General features: G+C 43.3%; 2 protein-coding genes across 2 annotated transcripts; one reads left to right on the plus strand and one right to left on the minus strand.

Annotated features, from left to right (window-relative positions):
* The first annotated feature begins 3,806 nt into the window (after positions 1 to 3,806).
* Positions 3,807 to 8,306, plus strand: LOC103722910 (Pectin lyase-like superfamily protein). The gene is made up of 9 exons (XM_008813642.4): positions 3,807 to 4,430; positions 5,141 to 5,272; positions 5,406 to 5,576; positions 5,707 to 5,727; positions 5,821 to 6,028; positions 7,116 to 7,197; positions 7,282 to 7,390; positions 7,479 to 7,595; positions 7,681 to 8,306. The coding sequence occupies exons 1-9, from the start codon at positions 4,173 to 4,175 to the stop codon at positions 7,972 to 7,974; spliced, it is 1,392 nt and encodes a 463-aa protein (XP_008811864.2). The 5' UTR covers positions 3,807 to 4,172; the 3' UTR covers positions 7,975 to 8,306.
* A 1,034-nt stretch (positions 8,307 to 9,340) lies between these two features.
* Positions 9,341 to 24,965, minus strand: PDF1A (peptide deformylase 1A). Its single transcript, XM_008813643.4, has 4 exons — positions 24,469 to 24,965; positions 23,484 to 23,573; positions 23,340 to 23,407; positions 9,341 to 9,887 (listed from the first exon to the last, which is right to left on the minus strand). The coding sequence occupies exons 1-4, from the start codon at positions 24,853 to 24,855 to the stop codon at positions 9,647 to 9,649; spliced, it is 786 nt and encodes a 261-aa protein (XP_008811865.2). The 5' UTR covers positions 24,856 to 24,965; the 3' UTR covers positions 9,341 to 9,646.
* Positions 24,966 to 26,253: the final 1,288 nt, after the last annotated feature.

Raw genomic sequence — 26,253 nt, forward strand, 5'->3', positions numbered from 1 at the left:
AGCCTGAAGCCCCGACCGGTCGCCTCGGCTTGCGCCAGCCTTGGCCGACCAACGAGCGGAATTTCCCGAGGCTCGGCCCTCGGATGCCAGGCTAACCCAATGATCATCCCGGGAGCAGACTAGCCTGAAGCCCCGACCGGTCGCCTCGGCTTGCGCCAGCCTTGGCCGACCAACGAGCGGAATTTCCCGAGGCTCGGCCCTCGGATGCCAGGCTAACCCGATGATCATCCCGGGAGCAGACTAGCCTGAAGCCCCGACCGGTCGCCTCGGCTTGCGCCAGCCTTGGCCGACCAACGAGCGGAATTTTCCGAGGCTCGGCCCTCGGATGCCAGGCTAACCCGATGATCATCCCGGGAGCAGACTAGCCTGAAGCCCCGATCGGTCGCCTCGGCTTGCGCCAGCCTTGGCCGACCAACGAGCGGAATTTTCCGAGGCTCGGCCCTCGGATGCTAGGCTAACCCGATGATCATCCCGGGAGCAGACTAGCCTGAAGCCCCGACCGGTCGCCTCGGCTTGCGCCAGCCTTGGCCGACCAACGAGCGGAATTTCTCGAGGCTCGGCCCTAGGATGCCAGGCTAACCCGATGATCATCCCGGGAGCAGACTAGCCTGAAGCCCCGACCGGTCGCCTCGGCTTGCGCCAGCCTTGGCCGACCAACGAGCGGAATTTTCCGAGGCCTGGCCCTCGGATGCCAGGCTAACCCGATGATCATCCCGGGAGCAGACTAGCCTGAAGCCCCGACCGGTCGCCTCGGCTTGCGCCAGCCTTGGCCGACCAACGAGCCTTGGCCTTGCCCTCGGATGCCTGGCCTAGTGCCGGAAGAAGTTCCTGAGGCCTAACCCTCGGATGCCTGGCTTAGCGCCGGAAGAATTTCCTGAGGCCTAACCCTCGGATGCCTGGCCTAGTGCCGGAAGAATTTTCTGAGGCCTAACCCTCGGATGCCTGGCCTAGTGCCGGAAGAATTTCCTGAGGCCTAACCCTCGGATGCCCGGCTTAGCGCCGGAAGAAGTTCCTGAGGCCTAACCCTCGGATGCCTGGCCTAGTGCCGGAAGAATTTCCTGAGGCCTAACCCTCGGATGCCCGGCCTAGTGCCGGAAGAATTTCCTGAGGCCTAACCCTCGGATGCCCGGCCTAGTGCCGGAAGAATTTCCTGAGGCCTAACCCTCGGATGCCTGGCCTAGTGCCGGAAGAATTTCCTGAGGCCTAACCCTCGGATGCCCGGCTTAGCGCCGGAAGAAGTTCCTGAGGCCTAACCCTCGGATGCCTGGCCTAGTGCCGGAAGAATTTCCTGAGGCCTAACCCTCGGATGCCTGGCCTAGCGCCAAAAAAAATTTTCTGAGGCCTAACCCTCGGATGCCTGGCTTAGCGCCGGAAGAAGTTCCTGAGGCCTAACCCTCGGATGCCTGGCCTAGCGCCAGAAAAATTTCCTGAGGCCTAACCCTCGGATGCCTGGCTTAGCGCCGGAAGAAGTTCCTGAGGCCTAACCCTCGGATGCATGGCGTAGCGCTGGAAGAATTTCCTGAGGCCTAACCCTCAGATACCTGGCCTAGCGCCAGAAGAACTTCAAGAGTCGGGAGTCAGCGAGACGCTACCAAGAGTTAAAAAGAAGAAGGACGAAAGTGAAATGAAGAAACTCTATTTGCACCATACGCCATAAAGAAGGCGGGGAGCTCGAAGCGCGCGCGCCTCTCCGAGGGATGGCGGCAATCACGAAGCATCACTCCCTTCACCCGTTCCCCTTCTGGTTCCAGGCTCGGAAGTGGGGGGCTACTATTACGGGGGAACTTAGCCACCATGCCCCACGTGACCGGCACGCGCGCCCAGGAAGACTACGGCAGCCCCTTGATCCAGCAATCCGACCCCGAGTCGGACATCTTCGGCTCCGCAGCCCGACCCCGAGTCGGCTGCCCCTTGATCCAGCAATCCGACCCCGAGTCGGACATCTTCGGCTCCGCAGCCCGACCCCGAGTCGGCTGCCCCTTGATCCAGCAATCCGACCCCGAGTCGGACATCTTCGGCTCCGCAGCCCGACCCCGAGTCGGCTGCCCCTTGATCCAGCAATCCGACCCCGAGTCGGACACCTTCGTCTCCGCAGCCCGACCCCGAGTCGGACATCTCTCGACAACGACAGGCTATTCCCCAGAGTTATGCCGCAGCCTCCTGCTCCACTACTCCCTGCAACGGTTGTATCTGGCGCTGCTCCACGATCCCCTGTAACAGCCGTACAAGGCGGAGCTCCACTACGCCCTGTCATGGCCGTACCCAGCGCTGCCCCACGACGCCCTGTAACGGCCGTGTCAGTGGCAGCTCCATCGTGCCCCACGATGACGAACCTCCCTGAAAGACCCCCCAGCCTGGTATATATGCGGCTGGGGGGAGGAGGGGGGGTAAGCAAGAACTTCCAGAGAATTCTCCTACTTGCTACTATTATCTCTCCTTCTCCTCCAATCTCCTCTGACTTGATCGTCGGAGGGCCCCCACTACCCCAGTGGTGGTGCGAGGCTTGCTTGCAGGTTTTCCGGTGGAAGGTGGAGCGCAATCAACACCAACCAAGGCAACTCAGACGGAATCCCGTTCACACCGCTGTGCCAATCGTTCTCGGTTTGGACCACCAGCAACAATTAGCATTCTAATTATAATTTATTTTCTGTTCTATTTTTTTAAAAAATATTTATTATTTTATTATATAAATTTATATTTATATTTTAAATATCGCATAGGCCGGGTATCTTTTTCATGTTTTCAGAGCGACTCCAACCCGGCATCCAAATCTAGGAAACCAAACTAAAATTCGGATGTTAAATGGGCCCTGTCACGACATATCAGTTTGAGAGCCCTCATGTATGAAGTCGGCAAAATCTGCTTGCCGGTTTCGCTTATAGCTACTCCGGTTTTTTCTTTTTAATGCACTTGGGGGAAGGAATCCTTCAGATAAGGGGAGTATAGCTAGTCCTGAGTTTGGTTCTTGAAGTCTTGCGTGCAGGAAACGTAAGGAGTGCCTTATCGAAATGTTGGAGTGACTTTATCAAGGCGATGCGAACGCATAGAAATGGATAAACGTTTACGGAGGTACCTGCCTGCTGCAGATACCCGCATTTCGTGGAAACGAAACAAAAGGTGTGCAAGAATCAGCCTTGGGAGGTAATTGTCCATTTTCTTTTCTTCGAGGAAAGGCGGAAAAAAAACGGAGAGCCTAATTCAGATGGGCATTCAGTCATCCATTCCATCTAATCCATGATTCGTGATACTCTCTGGCTGGCCAAGTTGCATTCAAAAATCCAAAGCAAAAAGAAAAAGCATTCAAAAATTCAAGATTATATTTGAAGAAACCCAAAGAACATCATTATATTGTGAAGCATTTGCTAACAGTAGTCGGGGCACTGATCTTGGTACATGGATGGCGGCCAGGTATCGCTGGATGCTAATTTTATATGTGCTATCGTGACCTCTTTTAGGACTCATTTGGTTGGCATGATGATTTTTATCTCGCAAATATATTTTATTAAAAAGTTGATATACCGAAAAATAATTTTTACATTTTTGTTAATTATAAAAAATAATTAAAACATATGCTATGCTTTTAAATGAAAAAAATATTTTATTTTATTTAAAAGCTTAATTTTTTATTAAAAATTATTTTAATTTTTAACAAATATATTTTTTTTTTCATGGTCCATGGATCCGTAGAACGCGAGTGCATCCAAATAAGTGATGGTAAGAATATTTTAATATTTTTAGGCTACTATGCAATGGACACGTGACATCAACTATTAAGATAGTGTCGGCTAGCATGCTAAGTTTAAAAATCCAACTAAAGATTTTTAAGAAAGGAAGAGAAGAGGAAAGGGGTGCCAAAGATTGCCGGTGGCACGCGCTTGCGAGGAAGGGCGCTCGTCGCTGCCGAGCCTGGCAAATTGGAGGGACACGCGGTGCGTCTTGGAAGATGATGCGAGGGTGATGCGCGCAGCGGAGCAGCCCCGAATCTGGAGCGTCGTAATCAAATCCCAACCACGGTTGTACTTGCAGCTGACAGCACGTTTTTTTCTCCCTCCCTCCCTCCTTTTCTCTCTCTCTCTCTCCGCGCCTCCTCCGCCCCAGTTGGGCGGTAGCAGCCTCGAAATCGGACAAAACGGAAAAAAAAAAAAACTGCAGGCGAGAGCAGAGAGTCGGAGATGATGATGGAGATGGTCGATGATTTGTGGGGGAGGAGGAGGACATCATCTCGATCCATTGCTGTGATGCTTTTCCTTTTGGTCCTCCTCCTCCTCCTCCTCCATTGCTCCTCCTCCTCGTCTCCATCTCAAGTCCTCCCTCCTCTGATCATCCAGCAGCTCCCCCGCTCTTCGTCCAGCAACAGTACAGGGGCGGCCGTGGTCGTGTCCGTGGATGATTTCGGAGCAAAAGGGGATGGCTGTACTGATGATACCAAGGTACCCCCTCAATTCCCCTTTCCCTTTTTCTTTTGTTTTGCCCCATCTTATCTACTAATTATGGAGAAAAATCAGCGACTCATGGTATTGGATGATGATGATGGGATATTTTGATGCTAGTCACGTTAGTTAATAGGAGGCTGCTCCAGCTGCCTACGTCTTTTTGCGCAAGAATCTGCTGGAAGAGCAGCGGACCGATTAGATTAGCAAGAAAGAGACGACCAAAACGGGGAGAAATCCTCGTTCTCTATTTATCTTTCGCTCTTATTCTCCTGAATAAATGGTTCTCGAGCGGGGACATCTTAAATTTCTCGCTGTCATGACGTTCATACCGAACAGAACCCATGTACTTCGGATAATTTGGACAGGTCTTACCGTAACCAGATATCCTTGTGTTGAGAAGGAGGTTGGCGGCAATGACATGCAGACGTCGTGTGCCTGATTTATTTACAGATGATGACAGCTCCAGTGTGGAGCCCTCATCTTTAGTTTGCTTGCTTCATTGATACTCTTAGCCCTTTATGATTCATGTTCATGTAGTTTTTTCTTGTGCACGCCGTGCATTAATTGCAGGTACATTGTTCATAGCAAGCTAATGATAGAGGAAACTTTCTATACCCCTATACTGAATATAAATAACAATTGCTGAGCTATGAAATTTTAATTGTGCGTTAAACGAATGAAGGTTCTGATGAATATTATTTTATCAGGCTTTTAAAGATGCTTGGGAGTTTGCCTGTTTATCACCATTAAGATCCATCCTTCAAATTCCAGCAGAAAATGTATATTTGGTCAGTCCAATCAAATTTGCTGGACCTTGTAAAGCAAAGCTGACATTGTTGGTATGCCTTTCTAAACTTTTAAAGTGGCATTTGCTATACAAGACACACTCGACAAATCTCCTATTTCCCCTCTTTCCGAAATGTAATATTGTCTCTTTTCCTGCTTATTATCCTAGAGCTGCCATGTGAATAGGTTTCAGGAACTATCATTGCTCCATCAGATCCTGATATCTGGCAGGGGCTGGATCCTCAAAAATGGCTATACTTCCATGGAGTAAGACAGCTGGTGTTAGGAGGTGGAGGGACTATCAATGGCATGGGACAGGAATGGTGGGCACGGTCTTGCAAGAGAAATGCAACGAATGTAATGTTCTAATTACCCGGAATATGTTTCTGCATGTATGTCTGTTGAATGCTTGTGCATGCATGTCTGTGCGTGAGAGTGCGCACTTGAAATAACAAAATCTGATGTTGTCTTAATTTGTCATTTGCAGCCGTGCCGACACGCCCCTACGGTTAGTGCCCCTTCTATATCAAAACAGATAGCCTAATTCTGGTGCTTTCTTGGTATGCCCGTAATCAAAATGGATAGCCTAATTCTGATGCAGGCAGTAACTTTTCATCGGAGCAAGCATCTTACCGTCCATGACCTGACTCTGATGAATAGTCAGCAGATGCATATGGCGTTCAACACATGTTCTCATGTTCGAGCATCTCGTTTGCGAGTGGTTGCACCTGCTGAGAGCCCCAACACTGATGGAATTCATATAAGTGCATCAGTCTCTGTTGTGGTGGAAGATAGTATAATTAGAACAGGTCTGTAGCACTACGACATCTAGTTACCTATTCAGCTAAGCTTGAGTCATGATTGTCTCTTAGTAGCTTCCAATATTTTTTTGAGAATAATGGCAGGGAAAGTCCCTTCCAATAACACAAGATGATTTTTAGCGTATTTCACAACTTCACATTCCTGTTTCTTTCAAATGGTGTTCAGGTGCTATCATCACAATACAAATATTTAAATATAAGGTGAATGATTTACTTTTAAGTAGTCGATGTGTCTCCCTGTCTATTGGATCAAACTTTCTGCACATTTGAACCGTGTACAAATGATCGGCTTATTGTTTTGTTTCTTCTAGAAACAAGTATCCTACTTACTTTTGAGTTTACATATATGTGTCATTCTTTTTTTTAGCACTTGATTAACGCGCATCACATATTCATGTATCTCATATTCAAGTCGAACACTTTATTATTTAAGAAACTTCTACACTAAGAAGAAAAGGTCTTCTTGTTATATTCTAAGCTCTAATTATGCTTAAAGTAGTTCTCGTATCGTCTTACCAATTATATACAGTGCCGGCTACTATATATGACTTATATATTCCTCTCTTGAAGATGGTCTATTGCTGTCAAAACATAGTTGTTCAATAGCAATTTTCTGGCAATATCCTTAGCAAATGCACATCGAAGGCTATATACTTTGGTTAGGTACTCAAAAACCGTGCTTAGCTAATTGAATTTTTACAACTCAGGTCTGGGCACTGAATTAAGATAAACGAAACCTGAAAGCTCAACTGACTTCTGAATGAGCGAGCAAGTATGAAGCAACGTTTTTACCAAAAAAAAATCTGTCGTATGACCGAATTACAAAGAACAGACTAGGTTGTCCTACTAAATCAAAAATAGAGTTAGTATTCAAAGTTAAGCCAGTTCGGTACTAAGCACAGCTAACAATTGACTACATGTAAGTTGACTAATACAAAAGCTACCTTGAACATTGTGTTTTCTTCCAGTTGGAGCTTTACTGTCCCTTGCCTCACTGACTTATTTTCATGTCTTTCATCTATCCCTTTTATTTTACATGCTGCGCTTGTTCAATGTTTATGTTGTGTCCTTTCAGGAGATGACTGCATATCTATAGTCAGCAATTCTTCTGATATCCTAGTCAAAAACATCGTCTGCGGACCTGGTCATGGAATAAGGTAATAACACTCAAAAACTCTTAATTGGTCAAATGGAGAAATATTGTAATAACAATGAGATCTGTCCTGCTCTTTCCCTATTAGTATTGGAAGCTTGGGCAAATCAATGACATATGCTCGAGTGGACAATATTCTAGTGGATGGATGCCTGATTACCAACACTGAAAATGGAGTAAGGATCAAGACATGGCAGGTAACTCTCTGGTCCTAGACCCGCATATAAACATATACGTATCATGGGGTCTCATTTGGTTTTGCTGTATGAACCACAACTGTGTCAGGGAGGCAGTGGCTGTGCCCGCAAAATAATTTTCCAGAACATTTTGATGAAGAACGTCTCAAACCCAATAATCATTGACCAGTACTACTGCGACTCGTCCCACCCATGTAAAAACCAGGTATGGGTATGGATATGCATCCATTCTATCTGCTCATCTTGGCTCCAAAGAAAATCAATCTTTTTTGTTGGCCATGCAATTGCAGACATCAGCTGTGAAGGTGGATGAGATTTCTTTCATTGACATAAAGGGAAGTTCAGCAACAGAGCATGCGATTAAGTTTGCTTGCAGCGACACATTTCCATGCGCGAAAATATTTCTGAAAGACATTCATTTGTCCTTGGAGTCTGGGGGGAATGCTACCTCGTATTGCTGGAAGGCATCAGGCTTCGCCTCTGATTCGGTGTATCCACCCTCTTGTCTGTCAAGATCTGACCAGCACGCGAACCATGTTATCAATCCATGTGTTACTTCAAGTACAAGGAAGCTCGACTCATAGAATTGTAGTTGATGTCCTTGCTTTACTTGTACCTTATGTGTACAAGGCACGCATTGGTGGGGACACCAGTATCAGACCGCCTGTTACGCGGAGCCACGATCGTTGCAGGAGGATGATCTAGCCATTTTCGTTGTAGCTGAATTGATTTTATGTTATTTTATTTTGTTTTATTTTATGTTGATTGGGCTTGTTTGCATATTATCATTTGAGAGCCTTTATGGGATTTTTTTTGGGGGGTCTTTTTGTTATTTCTTGGCCTTATATATATGGATCTATGCACTTGTTTAGAGTTATTGAATAATTGAATGAAAATAGCCTCTTTTTCTCTGAAATTCTGGTGCGAAGCTATGGCCAGAGTCAGATGAGAAGTCTGGTTTTTCTTCTTTTCCCTCCTCTTCTCTTCTTCTTCCTTCTTCTCTCTCCTTCCTATAGTTGTCCTGTATTCATGGATGGTTGTGATTCCCCCTACTCTTCTTCTTCTTCTTTGTGGTACATTTCCCCCGCCCTCCCTTTTAACGAAGAAAGTTCTGATTCCAGAGTTAATCGTGCCCTCCCACTAGCGCTAGTTGCACTACTCTAAGGCGAAGCAGCAGCAGCGCAAACGTATTTAGCAGAGAAGCGCCAGTAGAGGAGCCTCGCAGCCACACCTGGCAACATAATTAACGTCGTAATTAGGCAGGGCTTGGCGTACTTGGGGCCTCAGTCTGGGGTTTATGCGTACTATATGATAGATATTGAGATGTTTAAGATAGAAATCACCAATAAATATATGCTCTCATGCGATATTTTTCACCTTGACCAACAAGCAAGCATCAGAACTTGCTTCAACTTTTAGTTATAAGGAAAAGGGTTTACTTCAAAAAATAATAATAAAAAAAGGCAGGTCCCTGGAGGACCAACCGTGCAGGAATGTCCGGTCCTTTTACAAGAAAAATAGGACATGTCCCTGGGATAGCTTACCATAAAATTTCAGCACATCCGAATTCATCAAAGCTTTAAAACAAGGTGCTAGAAGTCTGTCATCCGGTAGCTATCTAGCCTGAGAAAAAGTACAAATCAAAGAAAAGAAATATGTAATATGTTCCACGATGTAATATGGCTCAAAGAAGGGAATTACGTGAAGGCCTTCATAATCACATCCACAATGTCATATGTTCATTAAGAACAGAAACCTCTTGCGACTTTTGACCCAATAAAATAAAAGAACAAACTTGATTACAGCATGAGGTTCCAAATACAGCAATTGCCAGAGCTCCCTGTCAATCGTTCATCGTCTATTCCTTGCACGTTGCAGTTCCATACATCAGAATCTGAAACAATCAGAATCTGAAACAAGATATACAAAACAAAGGATCCACAGAAAGCATTTGGAAGCAGATAGCTTCGTGTGGTCGATTTCATTTAATTGCATGCTGATGAACAGAGAATAAGCTCGATCGGCAAAACTGCCTGCATTGGCATGTCATGAACAGGTGACAAAGAAATCTCCCAAAATAAAATTGGAAAAAAATAAAACTTATAACCCACTCCATAAGCCCTCTGGTGCGTTTTCACCACATACATTTTCTTAGCAGAACATCAACTATTAGAAATAATGTCCGCAGAACGTGCCCGAGAGCACTGACAGCTCTTGTTGGTCAAAATTAACTTTCTTGCCGTATAAAGATTTCAACTAGCGTACACCAAGCTGTGGGCATCCTACGGGTAGCGGCAAATCTAAATTCTCAACAGCCCTGAATGTTCTTGGCACCATCTTGTCGACATAAAGCATGCCATCCAGGTGATCACATTCATGTTGTAATATGCGTGCTTGCCAGCCAGTAGCATCTACCCTGATGGGGCGCCCGTCACGGCCCAAACCTGTTACTTCAACCTCAAGGTAGCGCTCAACCACTGCTCTAAATCCATCAACACTGAGAGAAGAGAATTAAATAAGATATACTGTTCAATGCAGCTAACCTACCTTGTGGTTGCAGTTACAGTAAGTAGAAAAAATAATACAACAGATTGGCATCAAAGACTATTTATCTATACCTAGTTGATACTCTCGTAGGAAAATTAAATCTCTAGTCGAACTATTTGACACGAATGCGAACAAGGACCATACAGGACATTCACAGAAATCAGTACATTTTTGAGAGAAAGGGATGAAGCCCCGCCCCACAATTTAATTATTCAGACCCAAAAATTTGGACATGAACCATCCAAGATTCGAATCCAGAATCACTAATGCTAGATAGAGGGGCATGACCATTAGGACAAACCCCAATTCACCATGGAAGTCCTTATGTTAAGGGGATTCCTCTTTGGTAACAAAACCAAGAGAGCATGCCCTGCTCTGTTGTTTGCATTGTTCTGAAGCACCCCTACTTAACCTAAGAGGCTGTTTGGAGCCCTATAGGTGGGGGTGCAGTGTGGCTCAAGCTACAATGCAACTTGAGCTGCATATAGTCTACCCTCAGTAGCTTCATTACTCTTGTTTAGAAATAAAAGGAAAGGGTGAAGGGGAGAGAGGGAGGAGGATAAGATAGAATAAGGACTGGAGCCAGCATGCTGCAGAGGGTGCGGACAAGCATGTCAACATGATTCTGGTCAGGGAGTGCAGAGAGGACAAAGTCAGAGGCCTTGAGGTCACCGACCTCGTCAAGGAGGAGGTCTTGTAGCTTGAGGTTATGAGCAATGTTGAGGGTGGTGCATTCCTTAACTCTCAACCTCACTAATGCCGCTGCCTTCATCTCTGACCCCTCCCTCTCTAGCTCTGACCGTGCAATCCTCACCGCCCACCTCGACTCCGACATTGTCTTTCTCAATGCTTGCAACGTAGTTGTTGCCCACATCGATTGTATGAGGATCCATGCAGGTGTGTGTTTAGTTCAACATCGGTTACGTAATAAGTAGATCTTAGGTTTGTATACAAAGTAGATCCTAAGTTGTTGCAAATCGTATCAGAGCAGATCCAGTCTATGACTCATGTGGACGAAGGAACACTACAACACAAGCTCTTTTGGGATTGAACATAGGCCAATCATGGTATCTATCAAGGAATGTTGAACTGGTCCGTACCAGCCGGTTTAGTCCGTACCGAACCGGTCCGGTCTCTGACCAGTCCGGTTCGGCCTTAAAAAATAGTTCCGGTCCGAAGCGGTACCGGGCTAGAACTGGTCTAAACCGGCCGGTACTAGTTGCATATCGGACCGAACCGGACGGTTCCGTCCCGTATGGCTAGGAACCAGACGGTTGTTAGAAGTATGCCCTAGAAGCCAATTTGGCTGACGCATTATTTTATTCTGGGATATAAATTTGTACTTGACCTAATAATGAATTTATTAGAATGGGCATTCTTTTCATTCATGTTCTTATGTGTCCATGAATCGTCCAAGAAATTAATAAGATGATGACGCATATTCTCAAGAGTTGAGAATTTGAGGCATGTGTCATTGGTGATTAATTTCTAAATTGCTCTTGATCGATGGATCATCACGAGGACGGTGATCGATCCGCTGAGATTAGTGCACATATCGCTTTCTTTGATGGACGAGTCTTGAGTCCACAGTGTGGCGACACTGGAGCAATTGTGCAAGTGCTTGTTAGAGAACAAGGGTACTGAGCGTGACCATAGCAAGTAGTCACTTGGATGTCTATCCACTCGTCAGTGACTTACTTGATGCTGCAGTTGTATGACTGGTCCTTTGACCTGCGATGCCTCGGCTATTCACAGTGAGGTTGCTGTAGTTTGACGAGCACATAAACATGAGCCCTAGCCAATTGGGTTCTTGTGGTGCAGATTGGCTGCAGTAGGTTCATTGTAGGAGTAGGGGTGCATCTAGATGGAATCTATCGATCTTGATAGGTTAAGAGAGATCCTATGTGATTTATGAGACTGAGTTCGTAAATCCTCGGCCGGGGTAGTATGTACAGTGGAAAAGGAGTTTTCCATTCTCGAACTTAAGTCGAATAAATCTTGACATATGACAGACGATGGGGTTTGACGAGTTATCCATGACCTCCGTCCTGTAGGGATCCACGATAGAAGGACCGTATCATATGATAACTGCACCTAGAGGTTCATCATTCCATTCTGCTGGGTTGCCACTACATGCTGCTAGGTGTCACTGGTGGATGGTGAGACTCACAGGGACTATCTTGATGATCGATGGTCCCTGGTGAGTTGAGTTGGAATTGTTCCAACCCATTGAAAGGAGTTTTCAATGATATTGTGATAGAGATCGCAATATATCTCACTACCAGACAGAATAGAACCTATGGGGTCACACACATTAGAGGTATTGACCGATCCGATGGTTGAATTGTGATTAGGAATCACAAATAATCAATTTGATTGATAATTGGTTAACCCGCTAAGAGTTAGTGAGTTGAAGAAGGAATAATTGCAATTGGATTGCAATTTAATTTAATTAATTGGATTTAATTAATTGGACTTAATTAGGAGTTCTACTTGGATTAGGATTCTTAAAGTCCTAATTGGATTAGGATTTCAAATTAAATTAAAGTCCTACTTGAAGTAGGATTTCTAAAGTCCTAATTGAATTAGGACTGAAATTTAATAAGTCCTAATTAGATTAGGATTTCTTAAGTCCTAATTAATTTTAATCTAATTAATTAAAAGACTCCTAATTGGATTAGGATTGAAGAGTTCAATTGAGTCATGGTTCAATTGAATCCTAATTAGATTAGGATTTGAAGGAAAAAGAAAATGGGCGCACTCAATCCTCTTTGGAAGAGGATTAGACCCACCTTGTACATGGCCCCACACCCCACTTAATTGGATTAAGTGGGCGTGCGTGAAATAGGGAGAAGAGGGAGGGGCTACGCCCCTCTTGGCTGAATACGTGAAGAAAAGAAGAGGGGCGTACGCCCCTCCTCTTTTCTTAGAGATAAGGATGGGAGCTCCTAAATTTTAGGAGCTCCACATGCCATATATAAGAGAGAGAAAGGGGGCAGCACCCTAATTTTTCCTCCCCCTCTTTTCAGCCGTGAAGGACCATCTTCCCATCTTGGTGATCCAGCCGTGAACCCCCTCCCTTCAGCCTCCTTGGAGCTGCAAGAAAAAAAAAAAGGAGGAGAAGAAAGATAGGTGGCAGGTGACCCATCTTTTCTCTCATGGGCCCGCTTGACAATCCCCTCCTTTGGAAGGACGTGGGATTTTTCTCCTCCCTTTTGTGCCGTGAACCCATCTCTCCCATGATGGTTTCAGCCACCAGCAAGCAAAGAAAAGGAAGGAGGCATGCAGCCCTTCCTCCCTCTCTTCTTTTGGTTCCAAAAGAAAAGGAAAAGGAAAAGGCTGCAAAGGGGTTTTGCCTTCTTCCTTTTGATCTATCCTTCTTCCTCCTCTCTAAGGCAATCAAGAGTTGATTCAAAAGAGAGAATTTCAACCATCAAAACATATCTCTGCAAGGGAGCTAGCACCCCGGGGAGATTAGAGAGTTTGGATTGGTCCTCTGCCTCGTGTAGATACCCGTAGAGGCCGGACGCGTGTGCGGCTTCAAGCGAACCTTCAACAAGTCCACGATCATCAGATTTGCGGTGATCATCTACCCGCACAAGGTGAAGATCTGATCTTCCTAATATTATGTAAAAGTATTTAATCCTAATCTATCTACGAACATCGGTTTTAAAATATGATCATGAGATGAACGGGATCTCGCGCATGTCTTCCGCTACGCGCAGAATTTTTCTGAAATTTTCTGCGACGTGCGAGGGATTCCAACAGTGGTATCAGAGCCATGGTTGCGTAGATTAAGATTAGGATTAAATGATTAAGGCATAATAGATCTGAAAATTTAAAGATTATGCTTGCTGAATTTTTCTGCATGCAGAATTTTCAGCTTGCTGATTTTTCTGCATGCTGATTTTCTATGCGATTAGATTAATGATTCTATTGATTTGTTAATGAGATTAAAAATATTTAGAATCATATCTTGCATGATCAGCAACTCATAAGATGACATAATCTGTTAAATATTCAGATCTGTAAATTTTATTTAATGCATGAGATGCGTATGGTGATGATCATGGATGGACCCTTTAATTGTGCTGAAATGTTCTGCAATGTCTGAGATGTTCTGTGATGTTATGTGATGCATGTAAATCAGATTTTCAGATGCCTGCGTGCATCTTATATTGACGTATTAGAGACCTGCGTGTCTCATGAAAAAGGGTTGTAACTATTATTTAATTTTATTTATTTTTAAAGTTATCTGGGATGTAATCTGTGATGTGTTTGCATGTCAATGGTTGATCGGTGCATGCCTCTACAAGCACGATTTGCGCGGATCGAGATCAAGGGTTGATTGGAGATGGATCAAGGAGTTGATCGCAATTGGACCAAGGGTGCTTAAGATCGAGTCAAGAGTTGAAGACGATCTAACCAATTGACGTGCATGTGCTTGTACTATGACCCCATCCTGGATCCATGATCATCACCAGTTTAATTTTTGTTATTATGCCTGGATGTTTATGTCTATGTTTATGCATAGCGGTTAGATAATTATTTGCATGAGATGTAGATAATTAAATAAAAGAGACCTAAATTAAATCTCCTCGAAAAATATTAAGTCCATAGGTCTTCCACCGTAGTAGAGCTGCTAAGGTCTTTCCGGCGTTGATTTGTCTCGGCTGGATACAGTGGGCAAGTTGCATCGGGGGACTGGACCTCTCTATTAGGCATGAGATGTTGTAGGGGTAAAGATGGGGTTGGGCCCAATAACTGTTAGGTGAGGGACCCAATGACGGCTTTGCTTCTGCGGTTATACGGTGGGTCCGACTTAACTAAGGAATGGGGCCAATAACTGTTAGGTGAGGTCTTCATTACTTAGAGACCGGATAGCGCTACAACTTGCTTGAGAAGCATTGTACAAGAGTTGTACACTCATCATTTATTTGTCACCAATAACTGTTAGGTGAGGTGGTATGTAAATTGGTGGGACCGTAGCACCCCACTTGAAACCTAGAGTCGCAAGGTTTCCGTTTCTCTACTAGAGGAGTGTGAGAGATTCGAGAAAATAGTGGGAGGTATATTTGTTTTAAAAGGCCCTAAAACAAATAAAGTTCAAGTACAAAATTCTAACTAGAATCTTTACTCTCTGAGGATTATAAAGTCAGCTTCTAGACTCTTAACTCATATCCTATAGAACAACTGTTTGACCAAACCCAATTATAAAAACTAGCTCAGCAAATTTCAAAATAGTTTTGAATTGTGAGAAATTAGGGTATATGCTAGACCATGGAATCCCTGTGTTACCAATCCGTCCGATTACTTGTCAGCATAAGACGCATGCTAAGTGGATGAACAATGACAATAAAGTTAGGTGCTGCACAAAGGCATCCATGTCCAATTAATTTTAATGCCAGCATGAGAACATGAAGATTGCCAGGGACATATTATATCACTTACAAGAGTTGTATGGTGAACAGAGTCACGCAGCATGTTTTGAAGTGTCCAAGAGGCTCTTCAAGGCTAAGATGCGTGATGGGTAGTCTGTCCATGATCATGGTTTGACCATGATAAAGGACTTAGAGGAGCTTGAGAAGCTCGGCATGACCATGCACAAGGAATTGCAAATGAATTTGATCCCGCAATCCCTTCTAGCTTCATATGAACAGTTTATAGTAAATTACCATATGAACAAGATTGTATGCACCAAAATAGAATTGTTAAATAAAATTGGTAACTACCTTAGGGACCTTGAAGAGTTCAAGGGGCATCGTTCTCGCTGTCGAGTTGGTTTCTACTTCCAAGAGAGAGTCTACTTGGAAGAAGAAGAAACCTGTGAAAAGGCAGAAGACCGAGAAAAGGCCAAGTAAGGAAGTTCCAAGAAAAAAAGGCCGATTGCAAGGAAAAGTGTTTCCATTGCATCATAAGACGGACATTGGAAGAGGAACTGTCCTACATACATGGAAAGCATAAAGAGTAAGAAGGGTGACAGACCTTCAGAAGGTATGCCAGATATGCTCATTATTAAAAGGATACTTAGGGACTGTTACCTGTTGCAAACAGAAATTTGATTTCTGTATCTTGTTTAGCACAGAAAGATTTTTATAAGACTATTGTTCAATTTGTTTGAGAAATAAATTGGATGCATATGGTTTTATGATTGACCGTCTCTATCACTTACATTTGGATGTACCTGTGAATGTATCTAAGCAAACAGTGAGTACCATAGGATCCAAAAGGATCTAGAGATGAGATAAATCTAAAGTATTTGTGGCACCTCAGGCTTGGTCATATAGGAGAAGACAGAATAAACAAATTGAAGAAATATGGGCTTCTGAGCTCATTGACTTTCGAGTCATATCCGATTTGTGAATTCTGCCTTCAAGGAAAGATGACCAAATTATCCCTTTTAGTACATGGGAGAGGTCCACTGCGATACTTACCCTAGTACACACTTATCTGTGTGGCCCATTCGATGTGCAGGCTAGGGGTTGTAATTTTTACTTCATTTATCGATTATTACTCACGGTATGGATATGTGTATGAGACACAAATCTGAAATTTTTGAAAGGTTCAAAGAGTTCAGATATGAAGTAGAAAAACAAACAGAAAAACTCATTAAGGTTCTTCGATCAGATCGAGGAGGTGAATACCTTAGTGGAGAGTTCCGTGATTATCTCAAGGAGAATGGTATAGTTTCATAATGGATCCCTCCTGGTACACCTCAGCTTAACGGAGTGTCGGAGAGGAGGAATCAGATCCTATTGGATATTGTCAGGTCCATGATGAGCTTCACTGATCAACCCTTGTTTCTTTAGAGAGATGCCCTATTTTCAGCTATTTACATATTGAATAGTGTTTCCTCTAAGTCTGTTCCCACCACACTATATGAGATATGACATGGTAAGAAGCTGAGTCTTGGTTATTTCAAGATTTGGGGATGTCCGGCCCAAGTCAAATGACAACAGGCGGACAAGTTAGAGGATAGGACAATTAGTGCTCGTTTTATAGAATATCCTAAAGAGTTATTTAGATACAATTTTACGTCCCAGAGAATCACAAAGTGTTTGTGAGCCGACATGCTATCTTCATGGAAAATAGTTTATCCTTGATAGAGGCAGTAGGAGAAAAATTGAGCTCGAAGAGAAAGTCTCTAAAGAGCAACGAGCCATTGTGCCTATAGAACCTATTCATATCGAGCCAGTACATGTTGTACCTCCTCCACCTCGTAGATTTAGTAGGATCTTCCATCCTCCTGAAAGGTACTTAGGTATACTTACAGAGGATGTAGAGGAAGTGTTCCTCATGGGAGATAGGGATCAAGGTAAGGATCCCAATACCTACAACGAGGCGATGTTAGACATCGATTCCGAGAGATGGCTGGAAGCCATGAAGTTAGAGATAGACTCCATGCATTCCAACCAAGTCTGGACCTTAGTAGATTCACCGGAAGGTACAGTACCTATTGGGTGTAAATGGATCTACAAGAGAAAATTAAGTTCGGATGGCTAGGTAGATACCTATAAGGCAAGGCTAATGGCGAAAGGTTATAGTCAGTGCGAAGGCACTGATTATCAGGATACTTTTTCACCTGTAGCCATACTGAAGTCCATTCGAATATTGCTTGTTGTTGTAGCATATCATGATATTGTGATGGTGATCACAAGGTCTGTAAGCTGCAAAGGTCCATCTATGGACAAAAACAAGTATCTCGGAGTTGGAACACTCGTTTCAACGATATAATCAAATCGTTTGATTTCTTCAAGAACGAGGAGGAACCATGTATTTATAAGAAGGTTAGTGGGAGGACTATTGCATTCCTCGTATTGTACGTGGATGATATCCTAAGTCAAGGTTTGGTTGTCTAAGGAATTCTCCATGATAGACTTTGGAAAAGCATCCTATATTTTGGGAATTAAGGTCTATAGAGATAGATCTAAGAGGATGCTTGTCCTATCACAGAATATTACATAGAGGGAGTGTTGAAGAGGTTCGGCATGGAAACCTCTAAAAGAGGATTATTACCCCTTAGGCATGGGATAAATCTCTTCAAGAAGATGTGCCCCAACACATCTGAAGAGATTCAGTGGATGAGCAAGATCCCTTATACTTCGGCTATAGGGGCCTCATGTATACCATGCTATGTACATGACTTGATATAGTACATGCTGTGAGTGTCACGAGCATATATCAGTCAAATCCAGGCAAGAAGCACTGGATAGCTGTGAAGAACAGTCTTAAATACTTGAGAAGAACTACGGACATGTTCTTGGTCTTTGGAAGAAGATCAGAGTTGAAGGTAGAAGGATGCACACATATTGATGATAGAAAGTCTACATCAGATTATATGCAATGATGGTTCAGTAAATTGGAAGAGTTCCAAACAACCGATTATTGTAGATTCTACCTTAGAAGCTGAATGTTTAGCCATATCTAAGGGTGCAGTGGAAACCTTCTGGTTTAATAAGTTCATTGCTGAGTTAGGTGTAATGTCATCAGATGCCATAACACTCTACTGCGATAACAAAGGCACCATAGCACTAGCTAAAGAGCCAAGGTCTCACCAGAAGCCGAAGCACATAGAGCGGTGGTTTAACCTAATAAGCGACTACCTTGAAAAGAAATAAGTAAAGTATCAGAGAGTAGACTCCACAGGAAATGTGGTGGACCCATTCACTAAGCAGATAAGTCAGCAGAAAACTGAAGCGCATCTTGAGAAGATGGGGTTTAGGTTTATAGCTGATTGGCTTTAGTGCAAGTGGGAGATTGTTAGAAGTATGCCCTAGAAGCCAATTTGGCTGACGCATTATTTTATTCTGGGATATAAATTTGTACTTGACCTAATAATGAATTTATTAGAATGGGCATTCTTTTCATTCATGTTCTTATGTGTCCATGAATCGTCCAAGAAATTAATAAGATGATGACGCATATTCTCAAGAGTTGAGAATTTGAGGCATGTGTCATTGGTGATTAATTTCTGAATTGCTCTTGATCGATGGATCATCACGAGGACGGTGATCGATCCGCTGAGATTAGTGCACATATCGCTTTCTTTGATGGACGAGTCTTGAGTCCACAGTGTGGCGACACTGGAGCAATTGTGCAAGTGCTTGTTAGAGAACAAGGGTACTGAGCGTGACCATAGCAAGTAGTCACTTGGATGTCTATCCACTCGTCAGTGACTTACTTGATGCTGCAGTTGTATGACTGGTCCTTTGACCTGCGATGCCTCGGCTATTCACAGTGAGGTTGCTGTAGTTTGACGAGCACATAAACATGAGCCCTAGCCAATTGGGTTCTTGTGGTGCAGATTGGCTGCAGTAGGTTCATTGTAGGAGTAGGGGTGCATCTAGATGGAATCTATCGATCTTGATAGGTTAAGAGAGATCCTATGTGATTTATGAGACTGAGTTCGTAAATCCTCGGCCGGGGTAGTATGTACAGTGGAAAAGGAGTTTTCCATTCTCGAACTTAAGTCGAATAAATCTTGACATATGACAGACGATGGGGTTTGACGAGTTATCCATGACCTCCGTCCTGTAGGGATCCACGATAGAAGGACCGTATCATATGATAACTGCACCTAGAGGTTCATCATTCCATTCTGCTGGGTTGCCACTACATGCTGCTAGGTGTCACTGGTGGATGGTGAGACTCACAGGGACTATCTTGATGATCGATGGTCCCTGGTGAGTTGAGTTGGAATTGTTCCAACCCATTGAAAGGAGTTTTCAATGATATTGTGATAGAGATCGCAATATATCTCACTACCAGACAGAATAGAACCTATGGGGTCACACACATTAGAGGTATTGACCGATCCGATGGTTGAATTGTGATTAGGAATCACAAATAATCAATTTGATTGATAATTGGTTAACCCGCTAAGAGTTAGTGAGTTGAAGAAGGAATAATTGCAATTGGATTGCAATTTAATTTAATTAATTGGATTTAATTAATTGGACTTAATTAGGAGTTCTACTTGGATTAGGATTCTTAAAGTCCTAATTGGATTAGGATTTCAAATTAAATTAAAGTCCTACTTGAAGTAGGATTTCTAAAGTCCTAATTGAATTAGGACTGAAATTTAATAAGTCCTAATTAGATTAGGATTTCTTAAGTCCTAATTAATTTTAATCTAATTAATTAAAAGACTCCTAATTGGATTAGGATTGAAGAGTTCAATTGAGTCATGGTTCAATTGAATCCTAATTAGATTAGGATTTGAAGGAAAAAGAAAATGGGCGCACTCAATCCTCTTTGGAAGAGGATTAGACCCACCTTGTACATGGCCCCACACCCCACTTAATTGGATTAAGTGGGCGTGCGTGAAATAGGGAGAAGAGGGAGGGGCTACGCCCCTCTTGGCTGAATACGTGAAGAAAAGAAGAGGGGCGTACGCCCCTCCTCTTTTCTTAGAGATAAGGATGGGAGCTCCTAAATTTTAGGAGCTCCACATGCCATATATAAGAGAGAGAAAGGGGGCAGCACCCTAATTTTTCCTCCCCCTCTCTTTTCAGCCGTGAAGGACCATCTTCCCATCTTGGTGATCCAGCCGTGAACCCCCTCCCTTCAGCCTCCTTGGAGCTGCAAGAAAAAAAAAAAGGAGGAGAAGAAAGATAGGTGGCAGGTGACCCATCTTTTCTCTCATGGGCCCGCTTGACAATCCCCTCCTTTGGAAGGACGTGGGATTTTTCTCCTCCCTTTTGTGCCGTGAACCCATCTCTCCCATGATGGTTTCAGCCACCAGCAAGCAAAGAAAAGGAAGGAGGCATGCAGCCCTTCCTCCCTCTCTTCTTTTGGTTCCAAAAGAAAAGGAAAAGGAAAAGGCTGCAAAGGGGTTTTGCCTTCTTCCTTTTGATCTATCCTTCTTCCTCCTCTCTAAGGCAATCAAGAGTTGATTCAAAAGAGAGAATTTCAACCATCAAAACATATCTCTGCAAGGGAGCTAGCACCCCGGGGAGATTAGAGAGTTTGGATTGGTCCTCTGCTTCGTGTGGATACCCGTAGAGGCCGGACGCGTGTGCGGCTTCAAGCGAACCTTCAACAAGTCCACGATCATCAGATTTGCGGTGATCATCTACCCGCACAAGGTGAAGATCTGATCTTCCTAATATTATGTAAAAGTATTTAATCCTAATCTATCTACGAACATCGGTTTTAAAATATGATCATGAGATGAACGGGATCTCGCGCATGTCTTCCGCTACGCGCAGAATTTTTCTGAAATTTTCTGCGACGTGCGAGGGATTCCAACAACGGTTCCGTCCTGTATGGCTAGGAACCAGACGGTTCCGTCCAGTATGGCTAGGAATCCGTGCGAACCGGTCGGTTGGCACCGGTCTCAAATTTTTTTGCTATAGCGCAAACGCGCTGTGGCCTATTTGGCCGATAGTGCGGGCGCTGTGGTCCATACAGTTACGAATATAAATATGGTGCATCCGAGTCATCTTCCGGTGGCTACTACTCTACGCAGCTCAAAGCATCACAAGGGTCGGATTTTGCTGCCACCATATTCGGATGGTCCCTCCACAGCTAGAAGACACCTCTCAGAACTAGAGCTTCAGCGAGAGATCCGAGAGTGTTTATAACCCGAGGCACGTTCCTTATGGGATGAGCATTCAAGACTACAATACCGCTTGGTTAGAGGGATGAGTTGATGTGTCTCCTGATTATGTTGATGATCCGAATATCTACGAAAGGCATTACCACTCGACCCGATTTTAGATATCTGAGAGTACTTTAAAAGTATGTAATTGATTGTATCTTGTTTTAAAGATATCTTATGAATTGTATCATTTGAAAGCAATAAGATGCATCATCTAGCTTAAACTGGGATCATAGAAATATCAGAAAACATGAAAAAAATATCAAGAAAACAACAAAAGAACATCAAATTAGACTTATATTCATAGAAAAAGTTCGAAAAGAGAGAATTTCAAAAAAAAAGTGTGGAATCAAAAATCAGGCCGAACCAGTGGTACTGGTTCGGTTCGGTCTGAACCGGTACCGAACCAATTCGGTAGCTGACTGGTACGCCTTCCGGTACCAGTTTGGCATACCTTGGTATCTATGATTAGATTTGTGGTATTTATGGTTGGATTTGTATCTGTAGCCCGACGAGGATGCCAGAGTTTAAACAAGAAGAGTATGTGAAGATTCATGCAAATGTGTGTTTTGCTCCAAATCGGTTATGCACTGGGTCGATTTTGGATATATATACAAGCTAGAAATCAAACAATAGCTTCTAGCTAACCTTTTTAAGTGAGGTCCTGGGTTATTGCAAATAGCCTCCTACTCTTCTTTGCCATCCCTCCTCTCTCCTCCCCTTTCCTAGACTTCCTTTGCCATGCCACTAATCACTCCACCAACGAACTAGGAAATGGTGATGGTGGTGAGGGGGCCTCGAAGGAGATGGGGACAATCACAGGGGGCTCACCAATGGAAAGATTGGAGGGAGCTAACCAGTGTAGAAGATCAGAAGGGGCTGGTGGGGTGGTGGTGGTGGGATATCTTGAAGGAGGGGCACGAGCCAAGGGGAGAGAGGAGCAAGAGAGAAATGGGAAGATTTACCATGGAATCATCTTTTGGGGAAAGTTCGAGATGCTACAGCTCATCTCATGCTCGTTTCGACCATAGGTCGAGCTATAGTATTTTTTTCCCTAAGTTGCTGTTGGTCCTTATCTCAAGCTGCAGCATGCTACTCAGACACAAATAGCCAAGCAAGCGGGCTAGACCGTGCTTGCAGCTCAACCTACAAGCAGGTTAAGCTGTAAGGTTCCAAACAACCCTAAACAACATGATCTTGCTCGAAAAGTCTATGTGCTAAAAGGGCGAGATGCTTAAAGTATCCAAAAAATAGAGAAAATCTACTGTGAGTCCAACTGCCAAATTTCTACCAATATCCAAAAAGTCATGTTACAACCCCCTTTACTATACAAAACAGCCACTATTATTTCAAAATAAGATCACTAACCTCCAGCATTCCCAAAAGCTTATTTGAAGTTGGCTGGAGTTGGGCTTCAAGTCCAACAAAAGAGCTAGAAGGTCGTATCAATCCTTCAACCATATACATAAGATTACTATATTATTTGAGACAGATAAGACCAGATAAGGCATCATTTCCATGTTTTAAACCGGTGACACCTAGTTCACAGTGGCGCAAATTTTACATTGTGCCAAAGCCCACCTCTGTATGCTGTTATAGACTTGCAAGGAAATATGTCATCAGGGCAATATAAGACGAAAGGATTGGTCAAGAACAATTAGAGGAAAAAATTGAAGGAACATAAAGCAAATATATTTATGGATTACAAATGATAGTTGCAAAAAAATATGTTATAAAGGAAACTGCAATTAGGGTTTCAAAAAGCACAAAAAATACCTAAAGGGTTAGATTCCTTTTTACCTCAAGCATCCTTCAAAGAAAAGTGCAGTTTTGTTGCTCCTCTTCTTCATCTTTGGATTCACTATGACCTGTGTCAGAGAAAGTAACTGATAATTCATATATGAAAGACAGATCAATTACTTTCTTCCTTTGACATTAAATTACCAGAAGATCAAAAGGGTGGCGGTCTTGTGCTTCAAGTTCATTCTTAGGAGCATAACTAATGTATTCCTTTGTGTCCTCCAGAATGATAATCTGCCACAGTAAGAGCGATGATATGTTAGAAGGATTGGAATTCCACAAAATTAACCTCTAGTCAGATGGTTAAATTATTAGCACCATGGCAACACACCCTTAAAGAGAGGGCTTTGTTTTCCTCTAGTACTCGTGCGTACTAAATGAATGGAGGAGATATAATAACAGTTACTCAAAAATCAAAAATAAGGATCGTGAAAGCTTTATGAATGGACCTCCTGCCCTGTTTTGCACTAAGAAATAAGAAGCATGCAATTCCATGACAGATTCCACTCTTCTGAATCAGAAGTTTTACTGATCTTCAGCATCTTTCTACTTTACATTCAGCTAGGGAATTCGTGTATTTCCATGATGGTCGGTTTAAATGCATGCATATACAGATCTAGAAAAATAAAGCAGGATGCTGTTTGCTGTTTAAGTAAAACAAGGCTATTTGGCACATCATCAACCATTTCCTGAGAAGAACAACATTATGCACGAGCATTTCAATCCATGGCCACCCCACAAGACTACAATAGACGCCACCTCCTTTGGTTTCAAATGGCATGAAGAAATACTATCAAGTCACACGACTGCTTACTTGGCTAATAGCGCATAAAGCCCCTAAAATCATCGAGCAACAAACTATTGTGCATGAGACCAGTTATTTTAGAATTTAGATTGCTGTCACAGTTAATTGTCCGGTCGTAGAGGAGCAACATTCATGCATCCCTGCATTATAATCCAAGAAACCTAAAAAATTCATGCTGGGTCCGAAAAATCCCATATACATACTATTTAGCAAGCAAAGCCCCAGTTCAACTCAATCCCCAGCAAAGGGATAGCGTACCGGCAGCAAGTTCGCAAACGCCGTGTGTGGTAGAAGAACCAAGTAAAGATATGATTTTGATCAGACCTTCAAGGGGACACCGATCTGTGGAGCCGCAAGGCCGACGCCGGGAGCCTTTCTCATGACGGAAATCATGTCTTCGATGATCCTCTGGATCCTTTCCGACCCAATGTCCTCGACGGGGACCTCGCCGGCGGGCTCGTGGAGGACGGGGTCGCCGGCCTTCACAATCTCCGGAAGAACAGCCCTCTGCCTGGTGCCGAAGACCGAGAACCATCCAGCGGACACTCTGAAGCCATTGGAGAAGCGGCGTCTGAACTCCAGAGCAGGGGATCCGGCCGGAAACACGGAGGGATTCTTGGGCGGGAGTGGGGGGAAGCGAGGGGTCCTGGGACAACGGAATATTAGGGTATCGGCGGCGGAGATGGGGAGGAGGCGGTGGATGGTTTCCATGGCCGCCCGCTGGCCGGCGAGAGGAGGCAGGCGAGAGGAGGGGAACGATGGGCTAGGGGAGTCGAGGCTTCCGGTGGGAACATATGGCACAAACGTGGTTCCCCGAGATCAGTGGACTGGAAAATAATTTATGATTTCACAAGGGATCAACATATAATCTTATATTTTTCAGGTTATAAATCAGAAAAATTATATATATTTTTTAAAAAATTAATTGGACTCTTTAAGTCACTCCATTTACTTACTATCATCTTCTGCCGTATTAATCACTCATTCCATCATAAGATGCTATTTCAAATGACAAATATTTTCTCTAGCTTGAAACCCAAATTTTTGAAAAACTTAAGCCTCGTAACCCATCCAACTATTGTTGCTCATCTTCAATTACTGATATAATACCTGATAACACATTGCAAGGCTAATCAAGAAACTTGAGCAAGCAATATTATGTGGTTTATGGTTTTTTAATATATAATTTACTGGAGCAATTTACTTGCTCTGGGATTGATTTTTTTATATATTTTAACAAACTCGGACGATCTAAAATTACTTATATCAACTGATTTATTTTCTATAACTATCGATCCCTTCAGAAGTGTTTATTCTTAAGTGGTAAGTAGAATTATTGGATTAATATAAATTGTTCAAGAAATTTATAGGGGTCCATGTCAAATATTGACTGATTCCTTAGTAGAAATGTACAATTCTTTTTCTCTACTTCTAAACCACCCAACTTTTTCCCTTATTCTTTTTCTCCATCATTATGTCAACATCTTTAGGTAATTAAAGAATACATATCACAATGACTAGACGTATGAAAGCTACCTCTTGTCACAATGACTTGGCATTATGCATGAGCTTTTCTTTTTCTTCCATTAGAAGAAAGAAATATTGCTTAGTATAGATTCATTATACATGCATGCTCAGGGATGGAACTAACTTTCTTCTATACAAATTAATTATTCCAGTATAAATGAGGTTTATTCTTATGCTCGTTGTAGATCCAGTTTGCTTGCATCTTAAGCTCAATGAGACATGGATATTCTTAGGGCATGCAAAATCATAGTTGTTCTACCATAGAGTCCATGGCAATATGCTGGGACAAAAAGATCATTGCTGTACATGTAAATGAGCAACTCAGGTTAATTGACATAATCATATCATTTATTCTTTGTAATACGAGTCTTTAGAATTTTAGTATTTCCAGAATATTTTAGTATTTCTAGAATGCCTTGGTTGAAATGATTGCAGAGAAACATCTGCTATTTCCTCCGTTTTTTTTCCTCCCCCGGTAAGAGGATAAGAATTGTTGGGTGATCGGAATACAAAATTTCTTGCGTCAATCTCCGTATCGGTCCTCAAATGTTGTTAGGGCCAAGGCTGCTGTCAACTGTAGTT

The sequence above is a fragment of the Phoenix dactylifera genome, chromosome 1 (assembly GCF_051530095.1).
Source record: "Phoenix dactylifera cultivar Ajwa chromosome 1, Ajwa_hap1_PhDact_Kaust_v1.1, whole genome shotgun sequence".
Classification (NCBI taxonomy): Eukaryota; Viridiplantae; Streptophyta; class Magnoliopsida; order Arecales; family Arecaceae; genus Phoenix; species Phoenix dactylifera.